Here is a 20,206-nt window from a genome sequence, read left to right as displayed (position 1 = left end):
AATCTATAGGCCTTTTGCGGCGTTGCGTTAGCGCGAAAAAAAAATATATGATATCAGACGAACGGAACGTTGACCTGTGATAGAAGAACTTCTATGTGATTTACACTATTTATTTAAGAGAAAGAATATTTTTCACTGCTCTCGTGGATATTAATCATCAAAAAATTATCTATAAATTGACAAACATACAGATTTCACAAAATATTTCTTAGCATAAAAGAATATTTAAATAATGCACTTCTATATATTACATTGGCATTCAATCATTTGCAAATTTTATCAATAATATACTAGAATATCTTATATATATCTCGTGTAAAAGATAGCTATATACACGCTGAGATTCAATATACAAGTACATTATATTTTTAGAAAATCAAACTTCTTTATCAAAAAATACAGAAAGCAGAAAATTTTCCAAGAATATTTGTCAAAAATTGCATTTCTCAAAGAGCAACAAAAATACCTCTAAATCGTTAGATTTCAATTTATCCAACTTGCCGATTATTTAGGCCCACTCGTCTCCTTTCAAGTCCGTCGTTCCCTCTCTCCATGACTCTATGTACGGCACTGATGGGCACCTCGAGCGGAGTCACAACTTGACGAGCCGAGGTTCTGAGCGAGAGACGCGTCACGAGGCGCGTCCGCACCGCGTTTTTCATTTTCCGCTTCCGAATTTTCGGTATAGGTGCATCCGTACCTGAAGACTCCGTTGAACGAATCTGCGTGTGCCGCGTGAAAAAAGAATCGGGTTCAGTGACACAATCAGGAGGAGAGGTTTGGTTGAGTTCAGCAAGAGAATTCCGATCGCCGCTGTGAGATCTCTGCGTATCATTTAGAGTGCAAGACTTCGAAGCGGCGCCTGTCTCGAGAAAAGAAGAAATATCTCACCGGCTTAAAGTAGCGCTGCTCCAGCGCGAGAATTTAACGTAGGTAAGCGCTATTAAAGAAAAACAATATAATATAATTGCAATACTAATTGCAATAAGAATCGCTTTTCGCTCTACAGGTGTGCGGAAGTGTTTGATGGCAACGATTGTTATGTACTTGATTGAAAAACAACAAAAAAAAAAAATAAAGAGACTCTCTACGTTTTAAAATTCAATAAATAATTTACAACTTAGAATCTCTTTGGCATAAAATTATTTTGAGATATTTATTGATTGATATCGTAACTTGCGCATTTTTTTATATTTTTGCTCTAGATCTTGTTAAATAATTATTTATATTAAAAATTATTAATTATTATCTCTTGTGCTTGTTTTTAAGTGTCATTCAAAAATTCAACATAATAATTATTTTAAAATCATTGACTATATTGAATCTTCTTTACACGTATTTATATCGAACAATTTTTTATTTTATTTTAGGATTATATTTTATTTTCATAGAAAGTCTCTTTCGAATCAGCGTCCATGGCTTAGCAATCATTGTGAAAAATCCACAAAAACGAAGATAGAAAAAAATCGGAAAAAATGCTCCGTGCTCATTACAAACATTTGGCCATTGCTGCTTTAATTATTATACTTACTATCTTAACAGGTATGTTATAATCAATATATATATTATGTTGTTTAGATATTGTAGCATACATAGTAATTTATTTATGTTTTCTTTCACTAAATAACTAATTTAATTAATTAAATAACTAAATGTTAGGTCAAAATTTTCAACACATACATTGCGTGTATCAAATTTCAAAAATTGTGATTTACTCAAAATATATTTTTAAACAATAATTTAAATAACAATTTTTCGATTTCAAAGTTGCACGCTATCGCGCGCCATTTTATAATATTGTTTTTACTTTATGTATTACATGTATGATAGAATAAAAATTCTTATTCTTTTAGATGAACGAAATATCGTTCTATTCCATTCAGTTCCCCTTAATGAGAAGATTCATTTTATCCAATATGATTAGATAGTGATATGACCTTACGACCTGCTTTCCTTTCGAAATCGGCGAGTTTATTTCGGCTTGTAAAATTCAACTGTTCAATAAATATAGAGATCTTTATATATATTTTTTTACTCTAAGATTATTCGAAAAATAACACGATTGTGTGAATCAAATTGTATTCGCGTATTTTTGTATTCACGGATGCTGCAATATCATTATATCAAAGATATAAGAAGCATCATTCTGTATCTAACGAGCCATCTTTTACAAATTTTTTATCAATGATATCAATTAAAAATCGATTCTTAATTTGAAGATATTAGATACAATATGATATTTAATGTCAGAAATGAAAAAATGATCAATCTCAACATTTTCTTTAAAAAAGAGTCAGTTTCAAAGTCGTTGAAAAATTTACAAGTAAAATGTGGCTTGCATCCCAGAGACACGTCTCTTCTTGCATTTCATTGAGAGCTTGATGATATTTTCCAGAACTGTCTTCTCCCATAAACATCCGGCTGTCTCTTGCGATAGCCTCTACCGGTAGTAGTACGTCTCTTGATAACTGATGCATTCTAGCAACGTTTAAAATAATTCTAAAAAAATTATATTACATTTAAAATTATTATTCCCGTTGAGCTTAAAAAACAACAAAAGAGAGAACGAGAAAATCACTTAGTCTTATGTAATTTATTCTTTATAAATTTCGTACATTTCCTGTTTTTTTCTCTGCTATTCTCTATTTGAGTCATATATTTTTTTAAATAATGATACACAAATTTCTTATTTAACATTCGTTATCGCACATCAAATAAGTATCTAAACAATTAGAAACTTTTTAAACATTTTATTTGTTTGCAGACTCTGCGAATTCTGAGTATAGACCAAAAGATTCTTACAGAGGACCACCTAGAGGTAAGATTCTAATTTCAAATTTATTTTTTATTCACTTCCAAAAAACTTCTATTGCGTTTTTCTTACATAAAATAATTGACCATTGCATTGCGCGGTATCATTAGCGATCTTTTCAGAAAGAATCAAATGACAAAGAAATATGATTAAATTTTTACGATAATTAAGACGTCTCGCGCTATAGTAATATAATTATGTACAGAAAATATGAAAATAAAGATGGAGGTGTATAGATGTTATAGGATCGATGCAGAGAGGCGATATGTCGCCTATGGAGATGGTGACAGAACGTCATAATCGGTTAGGGCCGACCGTTCCCAAATCAAGAGGTAGTTGCGTAAACAAAAGTGTAAATACATGTGACACATTATTCCGAAAGAAATATTTGGCAAACACACGTACACACACACATACCCTGTAGTTATTTTTTTTATGGTATAAAAGGTTGCTAATTAAGATCCTTTATCATGACAATGAAACATCTTTACTCAACGTTATAAGCATAGTATTATTTTTTTAAATTGATATGGACGTCGGTGTATAGATACGTTTACCAAGTGTTTTTAATACATATTGATTCTCCCATATAATGTGGTAAAGGTGTCGTACATAGTGCTAATCGACGCAAACTAACCGATAACTGGGAAACTTGTATTCTCCTCTATAATATGCATATCGGCATGATATATCGGTATGCAATGGTGTCTAATTAAATCGATATATTTTAAATTGTAAGAATAACGAAAGCTTTTTTTGATGCAGGGAAAAGACCACATCCCTGCGAGCAAAGCTCGTGTTATCCCGCAACTGGAAACTTGCTGATCGGTCGTAAGAATAAATTGAGCGCCTCGTCGACATGCGGCCTTGCGGGTCCTGAACGATTCTGCATCGTTTCCCATCTTAAGGAAAGAAAGAAATGTTTCTTCTGCGACGCATCACTACCCAAGCAGCAACACAATATCGAAAACATTGTCAGCGGGTAAGATTACTTTGTACTATCGCTACAATTTTCTTACACATAATGAATAATTACAATAATTCTTATAATTATTGTGAAGTAATAATAAAAAACGTAATATTTATATTACACTTATTTTATATATATAATCACAAAATCAATATAAAAAGTCTAATATATATTAAATCATATATCATAGGCATATTTTAAAATCAATAAAAAAATAATTATAAATTTAAGATCGTGGTGGCAAGCCGAAAATGGTGTAGAAAACGTCACGATACGCTTCGATCTCGAGGCGGAGTTTCATTTCACGCACATCATCATTCGCTTCCAAACTTTCCGACCAGCTGCCATGCTGATCGAACGGTCATACGATTTTGGTCAGACCTGGCAGGTATACCGGTACTTCGCTCACAATTGCGAGCACTATTTCCCCGGGATTCCTACCCATCCACCCCAAAGATTAACGGACGTCATTTGCGAGACAAGATACTCGGCTGTGGCACCATCCACTGGCGGCGATGTAATTTTCAGGTAAGAAATTAAATTATATCTTAGCAATTATTTATTTATTTTTAATTTATTCTTATTGTTTTAATATATTATACACTATGTTTTTATTTAAACTCTCTTTTGCTTGCAATTGTGATTATAATTTAATATTGTGATTATTAACTATTCGGTGAACTTGCGATTAATTCTTACACTGATACATTCCAGGGTATTGCCGCGAAATTTGGACATTGACAATCCCTACTCGAAAGAAGTGCAGAATCTTTTAAAGATTACAAACCTCAGGATCATCATGATGGGGCTACACACATTAGGTGACGATTTGCTCGACGATCGACCCGAGATTCGCGAGAAATATTATTACGCCATTCAAGACATGGTGATTCGTGGTTCCTGTTCCTGCTACGGACACGCTTCCCGATGTTTGCCGTTGCCCGGAGTCGCCGACGAGGAGAACATGGTCCACGGCAGATGCGAGTGTACTCACAATACCAAGGGACTCAACTGCGAAAATTGCGAAGACTTTTACAATGATCTACCGTGGAAACCCGCGGTCGGCAAACAGACCAATGCCTGTAGGCCGTGTAATTGCAACAATCACACCACTTCGTGTCACTTTGATGAGGCAGTTTACGAGAGATCTGGAAGAGTGTCCGGCGGAGTCTGCGACGATTGTCAGCATAATACGCGGGGACAGAATTGCGAACAGTGCAAACCATTCTACTATCACGACATGACAAAAGATATCTCTGACCCAGAGGCTTGTCAACGTTAGTTTTCAATTACTTTAGTTGATTAATGCGTCTTTATATAATGTTTGATCTAAATGCAGTTTCTTTATTATAAAATCATTACATTTCTTATCTGCTTCAATTCTTTAAACAAAGATAAATATAAATAACGTACTGAGGATTGTAAAATACTAAATTTGTGATATTAAAAACTTACCATCTTCTTCTTCGCAGCTTGCGATTGCGACCTTGGTGGATCATTGGACGATGGAATATGCGATTCGAGAACGGATATTCTCAGTGGCGACGAATCCGGACGCTGTCACTGTAAAGCGAATGTCGAAGGACGTCGTTGCGATCGTTGCAAAAACGGTTTCTGGAATTTTGATCCCAGCAGTCCTGAGGGCTGTCAAGGTAAAAAGATGATTATAATTATCCGAATCCGTGTGATCTATTGAAAAAATAATGCAACTGTGTTCCCATATTTTCACATAAAGTAATATTTAAATAAAGATTTTCTTTATTTCTTTTAATTATATGAGATGAAAAGATTTAATCTCCCTATATATTGATTATTTTATTAATATGATTAAATTTTTAAGTTATCACACTTATTTTTAACGCGACTTGTGAATCCAGTGGATCCAATTTATCTTGATAAAATCAAGCACCTCCGATAAAGATTCAAATGAATTCTCCAAAATTATGCAAAAGAATTGATTATTTTTAAATTACAGCTTGTACCTGCAACACTTTGGGCACCGTCGACAATCAGGGTTGCAACGTAATGACTGGCGAATGTACATGCAAGCGTTACGTCACCGCGCGCGACTGTAACCAATGTTTACCGGAGTTCTGGGGATTATCCGAGGATCGCGATGGATGCAAACCCTGCGATTGCGACCCCGGCGGTTCCTACGAGAATTCTTGCGACGTCATCACCGGCCAGTGCAGATGTAGACCGCACGTCAGCGGAAGAACCTGCAATCAACCGGAGCAAAGTTATTACACTGGCTCGCTAGACTTTCTTATTTATGAGGGAGAGTTATCCAGAGCTACTGATGTGAGTATTTATTGAAAAAGTTTTTTGAATTGGTTTTAATATTGTTTATTAATATTATTATTGAGAGAGAGAGAGAGAGAGAGAGAGAGAATATATTATTCTTAAATCGCAAAAAATAATAAAACAAATAAAATCGTAAAATAAAAAAGTATTAAGTATAAAACAATAATAAAATAGTTACTGCTTACATTTATTATATTAAATTTTATATAAAAAAAGCACAAATGTTAATAAAATTGTAAATCAATGAAAGCATAAATAGTATTAAATCTGATGCAATGTAGATAAATAAATATCAAATACAAAAAAAATTGATGAAAAATTTTTGTCTAGACTCTAGAATTTTATAAACCAATCAATTATCTATCTGTTTAAAATCTCGGAATATTTTAAGATCAAAATGCAAATTTTTTTCAGAACTGTCAAGTGGTAATCAGAGAACCTTACCGTGACGGTAAGAATAGCACGTGGACCGGCACGGGTTTCATGAAAGCTCTCGAAGGATCAGTATTGAATTTCACTATTGACGACATTCGCAGATCCATGTGGTACGACGTGATCGTGCGATACGAACCGATACACCTGGGAGTTTGGGAGGACGTGCAAATTATTCTTGAGAGAGATAATCCGCCGGATCCTACTGGGCCGTGTGCCGATTGGAGATCCGACCAAGATCGTTTATGGGCTCAATTGCCCCTACATTCGAGAAGCGCCGTGGCACAACCGGCCGTATGTCTGGAAGCAGGGAAACGATATAATCTGTTGTTGCAATTCCGTAAATTCACTAGCCACATAACACAGGATACTCCTTCGGCCTCCATCTTGGTCGATTCGGTAATATATATCTTGTTTTGACTAATAAATTATTAAAATATATATATCATTTAATCACACACACACACACACACACATCCAGTCGCATAATGTATTAATAATAATCTTCTGTGATATGCTCAAATCGTATATTATATTAATACATACATGTAAAAACGTAAAATAAATAGATAAATATTACTCAAACTTAAAAATTAAATGATAAGAGTCACCAATTACATCTTTTTCAGATATATTCCAATATAAATAAGAATTTTTCCAGTAATTCAAGTCACGATGACGTTAAAATATGATAGTTTCATTATTATGCCTATGTGATTTTGTAGATTGTTTTGAAACCGAGAATAGAGGTGATACCTTTCTTCAAAATACCGGGTCTGGGTGAATTGCGCCGTCAAGAATACGAACGGTATCATTGCAACGAGTTCTTTAACGACGTCAACAACGTGTGGAATAACGTACCCGATATCTGCAAAAAGTATCAGAATAGCATCGGCTATTACGTTTTCGATGGTGCTCATTGTAAGTTGTCATAATGTCTAATTGCTTAAAATATGCATTAAATGAAAGAAAAATCGCGATGGTATTCAACAGTATAATTAATCTCTATGGTGGAAAAACCGTTGCAATTTTTTGATTTGTGCTATTTTTTTTTTAATTCCGCTCATGTTACTTAATTTTTCTCACGAACGGGAAAATTCAATTTTAGCTTGCGAATGTAACCCGACGGGCTCTCGCAGTCTTCTATGCGAGAACTATGGCGGAATGTGCCCGTGCAAGTCTAATGTGGTCGGCAGACGTTGCGATCGCTGCGCGCCGGGAACGTACGGATTCGGACCCGAGGGCTGCATCCCTTGCGACTGCGACGGTGTCGGCGCCCTCGATAATTTCTGCGACGTCGAAACCGGCCGTTGCAAATGCCGTCCCAACACTTACGGCAGAACCTGTGGTCAGTGCGAGCCCGGATTCTGGAACTTCCCGCACTGTCAGCGCTGCGAGTGTAATGGACACGCGGACAGCTGCGATTCCAAGACTGGGGCTTGCATCAATTGCCGAGACTCCACCACCGGACATAATTGCGATCGTTGCGTCGATGATTTCTATGGCGATCCGCGGATCGGTGTAGATATACCTTGCAGAGCGTGTCCCTGCCCAGGTGAGCGTAATTTTCTGTCGATAAATTGTATATTGATTAGTAATAATTTTATCACGCATTCTTTTTCATCGAAATCAGGCATGTAAAACTTGTTAGTCACGCATCATCTATAATTATATAACTTATATATTTTTCTCTTTCTTCTTTTAGCAATAAAAAGATTAAATATTTTTTAACAATTTTAATAACAACAATAAATATAAAAAATTGAGAAGTCAATTTATTGTAGCATTTATTTATAAAATAAAATACTATATATTTGTGTACTATATATAACAGGTACTCGCGAATCCGGTCACTCCTATGCCAACAGCTGTTCATTAGATTCTGTAACGCAGGACGTGGTATGCGAATGTTTCGAGGGGTACTCCGGTCCTCGATGCGAGCATTGCGCTGAAAATTACTACGGTAATCCGGAAATACCCGGTGGTAACTGCGAGCTGTGCAATTGCAATAATAACACTGATTTACGTCGAGCTGGTAACTGCGATCCGCACACTGGTCATTGCCTCCAATGTCTGTTCTATACCGATGGTTCCAACTGCGAAATCTGCAAACCCGGCTTCTACGGAGACGCCCTTCAACAGAATTGTCAAGATTGTAGATGTAATGTGCTGGGCACCGACAAGACCGCGGGATCGTGTAATCATCGTACTGGGCAGTGTCCGTGTTTGCCGCACGTCATAGGACAACTTTGCGATTCCTGCGAAGAGAATCACTGGAAGATAGCCAGCGGACAAGGCTGCGATCCTTGCGAGTGCGATGCAGTTGGAAGTATTTCAGATAGGTCTGTTAAAAATATGCAATTTATTATGTTATTCATATGAGTGTGTGTGTGTGTGTGTGTGTGTGTGTGTGTGTGTGTGTGTGTGTGTATAAAAAGATATATTTATTTGTATCATTAAATGTAATTAATTTAACAAAATTAATTTAATTTAATTTATGTTATATATTAATTTTTTGCTACAAGTATTTATTTTTCTTTTCTAGCATTTTATCTTTCATAGATCTAAAATTAATTTTTTTTTATATATAAAGGCTTTAAAAGCTAAAGCAGTTTAACCTGCTTCTTTTTCACTTAATATTTTTTATTTGGTATCTTTATATAAGATAAATTTCCTCAATTCTCTAAAAAAGATTGTTTTAGTCAAGCATCAATTTAAGACAAGATTATATAAAACCGATAAAAATGAATATATTTTATGTGCAGATGCAACCCCTTCGACGGAACTTGCGAGTGCAGGCCAGGATTCGGCGGCAGACGATGTAATGAATGTCAGACAAATTTCTGGGGCAATCCAAACGTTGAATGTTATCCATGCGAATGCGACGTGATCGGTTCCGCTAGCCAGCAATGCGACAGAGAGAATGGATTATGCGTTTGTCACAAGGGAATCGGTGGCGAAAAATGCGACCAATGCGATCGCGGCTATCACGGTGAGGCACCGCAGTGCAGTCCATGTGGCGAATGTTTCGACAATTGGGATCTGATATTAGACGGTCTTAGAAATAAAACAAACGCCGTTATCCAGGAGGCTTCAAGAATACAGAAAGTTGGCACAACCGGCGTTTACAGTCAAGAGTTTGACGATATGGAAGAGTCCTTGAACGAGGTTCAAGATTTGATTGGCAACACCACCATCAGAAGCCAAGACTTGGATGTATTAGACAATTTGGCCGTAGAATTGGCCAAAAACATCTCCGATTCGGCAAAGCAATTGGAAGAAGCAAACAATCTCTTGGAGAATCTCAGTCAGCGTGTCAATCTCGGCGACGTCGCGTTGAAGAAGCTGCGAAACAGAACTAATAGCCTACACGAAGCCGCCGCCGACTTGCGAGAGAATGCCACCAGGTTGCAAGAAGAGAACGTACAGGGCGCTCTGAACGTGACTCAACAGATGGCCGAGCAATCCAGGCAGGCTGAAAAAATGGCAAACGAAACCAGCAATGTATTGGCCGACGCGGAACGTTTCCGCAAGCATACCGAGAATCTATTGACAAAAAATCGCGCCTCCGTAGACGAAGCGCAAGAGAGAAACAAGGAGTCATTGATGAAGCTGAACGAGAAACTAAAAACGTTTAATATGAATATACCTGAATTAAATCTACAGATGTGCGGCAGCAATGTGACAGATTGCAGTATCGTTTGCGGCGGTGCAGGTTGTGGCTTCTGCGGAGGTTTGTCTTGCGACGTCGGCGCAGTTAGCAAAGCCAACCAGGCTCTGGATGTCGCCAAGCAGCAGGCTGCTAAGATCAAGAGTCACAAGGAGGAGGCTGAGCAGCTGCTGCGTAACGTAAATATTACTAAAAAAAAATAATGCATATTATAATTGTTTTGAGATTTTACGAGAACTTTAATTTCTCCATCATTTATCTATTTTTCTGTAATTTGTTCCTATAATTATATCAAATCTACAGTTTATTCGATTAATCCATTTTTTCAGATGAGTCAGATCAAGCAAGACTCAACAGCGGCGAGATCTAATGCTCAAGACGCCTTCCATTATGCGTGGGACGCGCGCAATCGCTCTGACAAAATCACCAAGGACCTGTCCGACATAACAAAGCGAATTTGGAGCACTCTGGACGAAGATCAGCCCACACCGGCCATGGTCAGAGATCTCGCGCAGGAGATACTGGCAAAGAACATCCAGCTGGAGCCGGACGAGATTACGCGGTTAGCCGATCGCATCAAAAGTATCGTCGGCTCTCTCACTGATTCCGAGAAAATACTCGCCGATACCGAAGACGACCTTCGACTAGCTCACGATCTCGAGGAACGCGCTAAACGCGCCAAGGAGACGGCTCTCGAGAAGCAGGTTTTAGCGAATAAGGTGAATGTATTGTTGAATGATGCGCAAAAAGCTCAACATCTAGCGCAGAACGCTATCGACAAGGCGGAAGCTGACGTGTCCAAGTCTCAGAAGGATCTGGCGGATATCGCCGATGTGACGAAAGCCGCTCAGATCCAAGCAAATAGCACCACTTATTCGGTGGAAGCGCTGGACGGTCGTCTGAAACAACTGCAGACGCAATCCGCGAAGAACGCCTTCGTCCTGGCGGAAATCGGCGTGGAAGCGAAGAAAGTCGCTAACGAGGCGCAAGTGATCGACGGCAAGACAAAGAAACTGTCGGAGGAGTACAAGCGGGCAGATGAGTCGCTGAATCAGCGGATGAACAAGAGTAAGGGCGATATATTGCGTGCGAAGAGACTCTTGCAGCGAGCCTCTGAACTGACGGCGGACACATCAACCAAGTCCAAAGACTTGGACGGCATGGAAAGCGTTTACAAGGACAACGAACGACTGCTGACTGATCTGATGAGCGACATCGACGCGCTGACAATGGAAATGGAAAAATATCTGGCGGAGATCGAGCATAAATCACAGTTGTATAGACAGTGTTCCGCTTAAAACTGCAATTAAGCTGCAATTAGTAACGGGAGGATTAGTATCTCTCGAAAGAATTTCGTCTGTAAAGTATACGATACGTATGATAACGACGCAGATATATTTTTTTCTCAGTTATTATATTAACACACCTCGATGATAAAATCGCTCGCTTTACAGACGGGATCTCTTCCAACGCACATCTTATATTGAGAAATTTTATTTTTCGTAAGACCGGTGCTTTATATCTGTGCAATAGTTATGGTTTTTACTCTGATATATAAAAAACGGACCTGCGTATTGCATATATATTGTATATGCTATATGCAATCGCAAGTTATATTCTGCATAGAATTGCGAGAGGTAAAGAGATTATTAGTGCCATAAATGTAAATGGAGGGGCCTCTTAGTAACTGTAAAGAAGACGATCCGTAAGTGTATCAGTTACAACATATGTCGTTTCAAGCGAGATCGTCAGCAAAACGCCACTTTCTCTATTACCTTTAACTTCGTTAAATTTTCTAATCCCTCTTTTGCAATCTTTACATCTTTACATCTCGTAACAACAATTTTTTACCTTTATATACACACATTCTATGTCCATTAAGATATATATACACACGTTATTTTATTATACTTGGTACTTAAACAAAAAGAAACTGCAGCGAAGTATTCCATAGATGATACGGTAAAAATAGGTGTGTCACGTAATGTAAATAACTAAAATAAATATAACGCAAGATTAAGAAATAATTAATATAAATATTCTGCGACACGATTATACTCTATCAAAGACTTCTGCAGAATTCTATTCAATATATCACATATACATATATTTCACTACATATTTCATTTTTTAATGAACAAAATGTAAGGCCTTATTGCAGCCTCTGTAAATAATTACAGATCGCTCTAACATGTAAATATCTAAAGCTACATTCGTATAAATTCATACGACATTCTCTTTTCTTCTTTATTTCTTTTTTTAAATTCAGCATTTTTCTCTTGCAATTTTAATCTCAATTCTTTAATTATAAGAATGACAGAAAGCCGCGTAAGAAATAACGTAGGAAAACTAACAAAATTCGTATAATTATTCTGGCGATATGAAAACGAAAAAAAATAAGATTCGTTATTTGTCATTGCATGTGATCCAGCCTCATACATTATATCGAATATCGTCGAGAATTTTCTCTTAAATGAGCAAAACGATGCTATGATTAAACCAAAAAGAATTTAAGAATAATATTTAATGGCGTATTACGCATAATTATATTTTGTAATATTGTAATATTATTGAAATAAATGAGAGTTGTGCCAAAAGAAAGAAAGAAGCGATTAAAATCTCTGCAAATTCATAGATTAATGCTTTATGTATGTTATTATATTTCATTGTATTTTAATATGAAGTTTCTCCATTGCTATACATTAAAAATCTGCAATTTACGATAATCATTTATCTTCGCTCTTGCGACTTTTTGCGGTATCGTGCAAGGAAATTGTCGGAAATATCATATCATTAATGATAAAATATATTTCCTGTTATATATTACTATATATATATATCTCGTTAAATATAATGCAAATACTCTAATAGTGCGTTTGCTTAATGACATCCATCAAAAGTACACTACTATTGTGTATATACGAACGTGTGTATAACGCCGTTATGTTTTTCAAATTTTTCTCAACGCTATTCTAATGCATTTGCTCCATAGGACCTAGAAATAGATTTTGTCGTTTATTATTATAGAGTCTGGTTACGTCGAAGCCATGTGCGCTGATTATATTCTCCCTTATTGAATGTCATCGCAGCATCGAATGCTTCTGTTCCATTTCGATTTCGAAGGAGTTCGGGTTTCGGCAGTTTAGCAGTCAGCTTCCTCAGTCCTATAGTAACGCGTGAAGAATGTTCTATTTGTCATTTCGACCCGTTCCTTAAAGTCGCCCTTTTTCCCTTTCAGATGAGAGCCTACGCACACTACGTTCGAATATTTCGTGAATAGCGCACTGTTCAGTTCAAATGGCGTATGTGTTCAGCGCTGTCCGCGTACAATGGATTCATTCAGTACATGAATCAGTGGTTCTCTATAGAGATGAAAGAAATGAAACGCGGAAATGCTTGAAAATTATAATGACAAAAAAGATTACCGTCAATTTTCCTTCAAAAAAAAAAAAAAAAATATTTAAACTTTAGATTAATTTTTAATAAATAAAATTATAATAAAAAAATTAGAGACGTAAAAATTATCATTATTTGTTAAATACATTCCATTTTATGCAATTAACAATTATAGAAACAATGTTAATTCAAATAATTAATGTGATATATGCGTATTATAATTTTTTTTATAGCGACACTTCATGAAGAAAAGAAATCTAATTTCTTAAAAAAGATTGCAAAGGGATTTTAAAAAATACCGCAATGTGCAATAAATTTTTCTTTATTAAATTCTTCTAAAGCATTTAAACGAATTATCTTCAAAGGGAATTATTTTTTGTTGCTTTGTAATGCCGAAAATTCGACAGTACTTTGCACGATTAACCCGCACTTTGACCCGTCACTGAGAACTAAAAGCAGAACACGCGATATTATCGCAGTATGTGACTGATGATGTACATATAGCGAACAAATTATACTACATTAGATCTCACACAGTGTAACAAAAATTTCAATTTATAAACCGTCACATAATGAATAATCACATCTTTCTTTTTTAATCACGAATTTTTAAAGGTGTATCTATATGATATCAATTGCTAAAACTTTGAGAAACTTGGTAACTATAATCTTTGATGATAACCAATGTCCATGTGTCAATCGATCTATTGCGTGTGTACAATTTGATTACACCGACTCTTTGGGTATTTACTTTCCAATATTTGACATCGCAGCGATGCATTTACTAAAGAATATAAACTTTTTCCTCACAAAACATTCCTACTTCAGCGAGTTATTTGGATGATAGAATCTGACAATATTATAGGCAAAAATTACCTTGCTGATAAAGAATAAAAGATACATCTTAAAAATAATTCTAATTGATTTATTATAAATATAAAATATTTATATTACGCGCATTTAAAATATGATATTAAATTTTATACTAACATAATCCAAATGAACAATTAAAATAAAATGTCTCTTCAAATTTCTGATCCAATTTTGCTCGTAATATGTTCATATCTATGTCTCGTGTTTTTTTCCACACACTTATGCGGTTAACCATAAAAATAATCTACAATACTCGTACATCTTTAAAAGCTTCTAATCAGCGCAGTTAATCACTCACTAGATGAATTTATACTCAATGCAAAGAAATGAAAAAACATTTTATGTATATGTGATATGTGTGATTATGTTATATAAACATTCCGCATTCTTTTTTCTATTTTCTATTAAGTTTATTTACTTTAAATAACAATTTAATAGGAAAAATTCAAGAGTTTTAAATTTTCGTCTTCGCAGAATGGATAAGTTTTATGCTGCAAGAGACAGAAAGAAAAAGAGTGAAAGATAGAGAGAGAGAGAGAGAGAGAGAGAGAGAGAGAGAGAGAGAGACGTGAGACAAAATCTCGTTCGTATGACTTTCCGCCGCGCTCGGTATGATATCGAGTTTCCTTGCGACGTTTTTCCCCCCGTTACTAAGCCCCGCAGGCTCCAATCCTACCTTTAATCAGCTGAAGGAGCTCGACAATCGGCCGATGCGCGCCGCAGAGGGGATGAAAGAAGGCAAGTAGGGTGAGTTTATTTGTCGAGGGCCACTCCTTCCGATTGTTCGGTGGTCCTTTGTGGCCGTTGACAGCTGCTGCCTACGAACGTAAGTCACATTCGTTTTCGCCGATCGTTCGAGAATCGGAAAAGAACTAACTAGTCGGCTGTCGGTGTGACGGTTAGCATATTTCTCATCGTAGATTTCACGTGTGAACAGCAGGCAATTTATGATTCGATGTTTGTCTGAAATTAAATTAGTGTTTAGTATACTTTTGTAGATAACAGTGTATCTTGGATATTAATGTGCTTCCTAATACAGTAAATGAGACACGTGCCGCCTATACAGTAATTCACGTGCGAGTATTTTATTTGTCACGTGTTCCAGAAAGATGTGAATGCGCGAAACACGTGTATCGAATCGCGTGAATCAACTTAATTGAAATTTATGAACTGATACGCGAGATATTAACTTAAAGAAACGATTTAACCTTTATATAATTAGACTTTAATACTTTATATTGCTCTCCAGGATAATTATTACAGGTAACAATTACATATTAAAACAAAATATTTGCAAAATTAGATAATTATTATCATTTTTCATATATATGATTTAATTGTCAAATGTATTATATTGTATGTACATGTGTGTTGTATATACATATATGTTTATGGTTTAAGTAAAGTGAAAATCGAAGGAGAACATAAGAAAAAGATGTGTGGATAAACATACTTCAATAATATTACGACAGTCAACATACCAAGTGTTTCGATATATCGCCGAGTAATATCTCAAGGACGGATTCTATGATTGATCTTTTTATTCTTTGTAACGCAATGTCCAAAGTTTTCTGTTTTCACCTTTAATTAACGTGTGTGATAAAATGACACATGCGATTAAACGATCCATCTTCATCGATTCCTTTTTTTTGACAATGCCTTCTGTATAAAAAGAAACTAGGCGCGGCCCGAGTTAGTTGGATAAACTTTCGATCATGCAAAACCAAACAATGAAATGAATGAAAACGGAAATGGAATGCGATAAATGGAACGAAAACAAACCAAGCAACAAAATCAAGATGATCATATAAAAAAAAATATATCGTTGAAGTTTAGTACTTTCTTAGTCGCTATTTTTGAAATATAAAGTGCATCAAAATCTTTGTTAACTCGATACATCAAGGAACAAAATAATTTCATACACACATACACATATTGAAATTTAATGAATCGATTCAGATTGAAAATGCAATTTTTATAAGTTATATCAGTTCTCTATTATATGTATAAATAATTAATATCTACTTGATATCAAGCGATATTTTTCATTTCTTTGTACAGCAAAAAAAACTGGATTATTTAAACAAAATGGTTTAAATAAAATTTGTATTGCTATTTAAAATGACTTGCTATGATTAATCAATCATTCGGGATCATTTAAATTAAATATTTAATTCATTTAAATTAAAATTACTGATATATTAATTTTAGTACAAATTTAATTTTATATTTCTTTTTGTGCTTTTTTTTTCATTAAATTTTAAAATGTTATTCGTCTAGTAATCTTTAAAAAAGGGATCCGTTTTTTAACATCTTACGTTCAGAAACATTTTGAAAATCAAATTCATACGGTCTTCAAAAAAATATATAATACAATCGTCAGAATTTTCAACAGATTAATTTCATTAAAGTCGATAATCGATCAAAGATTATTGTGTAAGGTACAGTTGTAGATACAATATATTATTATATATCAATTATTTTTATAGCTCGCATCATACATACATAAATTTAGTGCCTAAGATCTAAATATGTGATTTGATATTTAGAGAAATGTGAATATAATTTTAAATCAACTAGGCAGTTCATTATATAAATGCCAAAGAGATTTTTAAATGTTTCAACAACTTCAAAAAAATCCAAAATCCAAATCAGAGTAATAAATTGAAATTAAACGTGGAGAACGGAAGAAAGCGGAAGAACACTGTAAAAAGATAAAGAAAAAGAAGAAGAAGAAGAAGAAGGGGAAAAGTTAAATCGAGTGAGTTAGATAAGGAGACTTGTGATGTACTTGTAAAGGGTATACGAGTTCGTCAGTCTGTAGACGAGCGTCTGACGGAATAACGGAAGCAATTCAAGTGTTGACTGTAGTATAACGATATTAGTTGATATACAGATCGAAACAATAAGAGGATATAAAATTTAAATTTAAAAGTTAAAGTTAAAAAAAAATAAAGATAAAAATATAACAATAACCTTTACAGTGACGGAGCGTTTATATATAAGAAATCTACGCGTGGAAGAAACGATCGCTGAAACGGAAAATACATGTTTTATTACGAGAACGACTTTGATCTAAAAAAAGTTAAATTAATGCAATCAAAAATCGATCACGAGATACAGAGAAGATATTTGGGACGAATTGTTCGGATTTAATAGTGATCACAATAATTTTTGGATAAGGAATACCTGCCGAGCAACAGCTACGATGTAACAACATGAAATGATTCAGCGAACTCTTTCCATTGGAGATCAAAGTTCAAGTTGTCGCATTGCCGGTTAAACAGGGGGATCAATATTCCGAGAAGGTCACAAAAATTTATCAGCGTTATTAACTTGTGTTTTTAATGGAAAAATGCAAGCATCACAAGAAAAGATGTGAAAATGAATTAATGCGGCACGCACGATAAGGGGCAATCAATACACATACACTTTGAATATACATCTTGAAGGGTATGTGTGCTCTTTCTTCTTTCTTTCTTCTTTCCGTTCGGATCGTTTTTCCAAGAGAAACATTAGTCGCGAGAAGATTGAAAGAGTTAGCGGAAAGTAAACAGAAAAGCCAATGAAATGAAAAGAAAAGTATCCGTCGCGTAAATGAATATGAATGTATGAGGAAAGTCAGTAAACGAGAGAGTCGTTGGTCCAATTGTGACTTTATCCCGCAAGAGATAACTGAATTAAAAAAATCACAAATCTGTTTTAAATATTACTATCTCCAAAATATGAGGCACTTGTTTTCTACAATTTTACGCTGATGTATTTCTCTATTCCCTATTTTTGCCTGTCCATTTTAATTTTCATCAATCGGAAAAGATTTTATAAGAAATCAGATATTTAAAAATAAAGATCAAAAAAAGGAAATCCCTCAAAATTAAGATATTCTAAAATAAAATAAATTCTTTCTTAAGAATGTTTTTTTTCTTTTTTTTTTTTAGTTTCTTACAGCACGTGAGATGCATTGATTTTCGATTTTTCGAAGAATGCGAGGAAAGAAGAGTCGCTTTCTGCAAATTCGATAAAAAATGGAGGACTTTGCGGCAAATAAAACGATCCTTGCCGCTGAATTTAATATTCAAATTACTACAGAAAATGGAGATTACAAACCATTCGCGCGATCTGTGACTATCATTGCCACTGCTTGTGCTATAATATTCAGCATTATCGGAGTGTTAGGTAACATTCTTTATCCTTTAAAGTCGTCTTAGACCTGCTTGCAGCAACTCTAAAGATTTAAATTTTCGACAACAATCTCTGAGACATAGATATCTAAATTCCAGGCAATCTAGTGACGGTAATTGCATTATTAAGATATACCAGATTGAGACGACATGCCACTACAGCGTTTGTGATATGCCTTAGTATCTCCGACTTGATCTTCTCGGCGGTTAACTTGCCTCTAACCGCCAGTAGATATTTGAACGAAGCATGGATTCTGGGCGAGACTCTGTGCAAGATATTTCCCTTATTTTTTTACGGGAACGTCGCCGTGTCTTTACTCAGTATGGTAGCCATTACTATTAACCGGTAAGTTCTATTGAACATTCCTTGAAGCTTATTAGATATATTCAATATATATAAGAAACATATCTTGAAATAATTTTTAAAAATATACATATACGGAAAAAATATATCAATTATAATATATTCTTAAAAATACCTTAAATATTTTGCATTAATAATAGCACTTGGCTCTTGATTTTTCTAGATATGTACTGATTTCACAATCGGACATTTACAATCAATTATATACCGGTCGCGGCATAACGCTGATGTTAATAGCCATATGGACTCTAAGCTTCTTGATGCTGCTGCCACCCTTGTTGGATATCTGGGGTACTCTAGGACTAGATCCAGCCACCTTCTCATGCACCATATTGAAAAAAAATGGTTCCAGCCCGAAGAAGTTTCTCTTCGTTCTAGGTTTCGTTGTACCATGCGTAGTGATCAGTGTTTCATACCTCTGCATATATTGGCGCGTCCGGAGTAGTCGGAGGAATCTCGAGGCACACGCAGCGGAAAGACGCGTTGGTAGACGAGGTGGTGGATTCCAACGAAGGGAGGATTCCAGGGTGACCAGACTTATGCTCACCATATTTCTTTGCTTCCTGATGTGTTTCATGCCATTGATGCTGGTGAATGTGATCGATGAAAAAATGAAAATCCCTATACTCCACGTAGTAGCGTCCGTGCTCGCTTGGGCGTCGGCGGTAATAAATCCTTTCATCTATGCTGGTACCAACAAACTGTACAGAGAAGCGTACAAACAGGTTCTATGTCCTGTCTCAAACAGGACACCCACGATTGGTCCTAAACCAGCGCATTCTCATTCGAGCAAAGTCTCATCACCTCATACGACATAAAAATATCGTCCACTTCGAGATAATTGATCGTAAATAAAGATAGTAATAAGTAAAAAGTTGATGCATAATATTATTTTGCTTATCTTTTATAAAAAAAATTAAGCGTTTAAAAACAGTAACGTAAAAATAAATTTTTTTTATAGAATATAACTGCAAAAGATTAGAAGAATCTGAAAACTGCAAAAAGTTTGCGTTCATGATTTCACAAAATCAGCGTTAACGAGAAAATAAGATTTTCATTTAACAAACCAAATATCTATTTTTTGTTTCTTTTTTTCTTGCAATCGGGAATAAGAAATATTAAAAAAAAATTAACGTAAAAAAAGTATATATAAAAAATCTTATTTCTTGCTTTACATACATAGAAGACGCATTGTATTGCAATG

General features: G+C 35.2%; 2 protein-coding genes across 10 annotated transcripts; both read left to right on the top strand.

The window, feature by feature from the left end:
• Positions 1–611: 611 nt before the first annotated feature.
• LOC126857068 (laminin subunit beta-1) lies at positions 612–13,019 on the top strand. 4 transcript variants are annotated; one of them, XM_050606164.1, is made up of 15 exons: positions 612–929; positions 1,392–1,542; positions 2,765–2,818; positions 3,049–3,144; positions 3,578–3,794; positions 4,014–4,310; positions 4,497–5,059; positions 5,255–5,434; positions 5,758–6,083; positions 6,501–6,917; positions 7,244–7,439; positions 7,627–8,073; positions 8,353–8,860; positions 9,284–10,367; positions 10,518–13,019. In XM_050606164.1, exons 2-15 carry the CDS (start codon positions 1,476–1,478, stop codon positions 11,484–11,486), a joined length of 5,421 nt encoding a protein of 1,806 aa, XP_050462121.1. In that variant the 5' UTR covers positions 612–929; positions 1,392–1,475; the 3' UTR covers positions 11,487–13,019. The 4 variants fall into 4 exon arrangements, with proteins under 4 accessions (XP_050462121.1, XP_050462122.1, XP_050462120.1 ...); XM_050606165.1 differs by having other exon boundaries at positions 612–933; positions 1,371–1,542; XM_050606163.1 differs by having other exon boundaries at positions 613–933.
• Positions 13,020–15,065: 2,046 nt separating this feature from the next.
• On the top strand, positions 15,066–20,180 carry LOC126857072 (protein trapped in endoderm-1). Of its 6 annotated transcripts, XM_050606174.1 has the most exons (5): positions 17,052–17,218; positions 17,442–17,910; positions 18,396–18,633; positions 18,738–18,984; positions 19,166–20,180. In XM_050606174.1, exons 3-5 carry the CDS (start codon positions 18,483–18,485, stop codon positions 19,818–19,820), a joined length of 1,053 nt encoding a protein of 350 aa, XP_050462131.1. In that variant the 5' UTR covers positions 17,052–17,218; positions 17,442–17,910; positions 18,396–18,482; the 3' UTR covers positions 19,821–20,180. The 6 variants fall into 6 exon arrangements, with proteins under 6 accessions (XP_050462130.1, XP_050462132.1, XP_050462127.1 ...); XM_050606173.1 differs by lacking the exons at positions 17,052–17,218; positions 17,442–17,910 and adding an exon at positions 15,066–15,204; XM_050606175.1 differs by lacking the exons at positions 17,052–17,218; positions 17,442–17,910 and adding an exon at positions 15,069–15,195.
• Positions 20,181–20,206: the final 26 nt, after the last annotated feature.

Source organism: Cataglyphis hispanica, chromosome 20, assembly GCF_021464435.1.
Source record: "Cataglyphis hispanica isolate Lineage 1 chromosome 20, ULB_Chis1_1.0, whole genome shotgun sequence".
Lineage (NCBI taxonomy): Eukaryota > Metazoa > Arthropoda > Insecta > Hymenoptera > Formicidae > Cataglyphis > Cataglyphis hispanica.
Note: the sequence above shows the minus strand (reverse complement) of the source record. Positions and strands in the feature narration are given on the sequence as shown.

Coding starts and splice junctions, on each gene's coding strand:
- LOC126857068 (XM_050606164.1), top strand. CDS start 1,476: ATGCTCCGTGCTCATTACAAACATTTGGCCATTGCTGCTTTAATTATT. Junction 6,084..6,500: donor AGTTATCCAGAGCTACTGAT/GTGAGTATTTAT, acceptor AATTTTTTTCAG/AACTGTCAAGTGGTAATCAG. Junction 8,074..8,352: donor CAGAGCGTGTCCCTGCCCAG/GTGAGCGTAATT, acceptor TATATATAACAG/GTACTCGCGAATCCGGTCAC.
- LOC126857072 (XM_050606173.1), top strand. CDS start 18,483: ATGGAGGACTTTGCGGCAAATAAAACGATCCTTGCCGCTGAATTTAAT. Junction 18,634..18,737: donor CAGCATTATCGGAGTGTTAG/GTAACATTCTTT, acceptor TCTAAATTCCAG/GCAATCTAGTGACGGTAATT. Junction 18,985..19,165: donor GTAGCCATTACTATTAACCG/GTAAGTTCTATT, acceptor TGATTTTTCTAG/ATATGTACTGATTTCACAAT.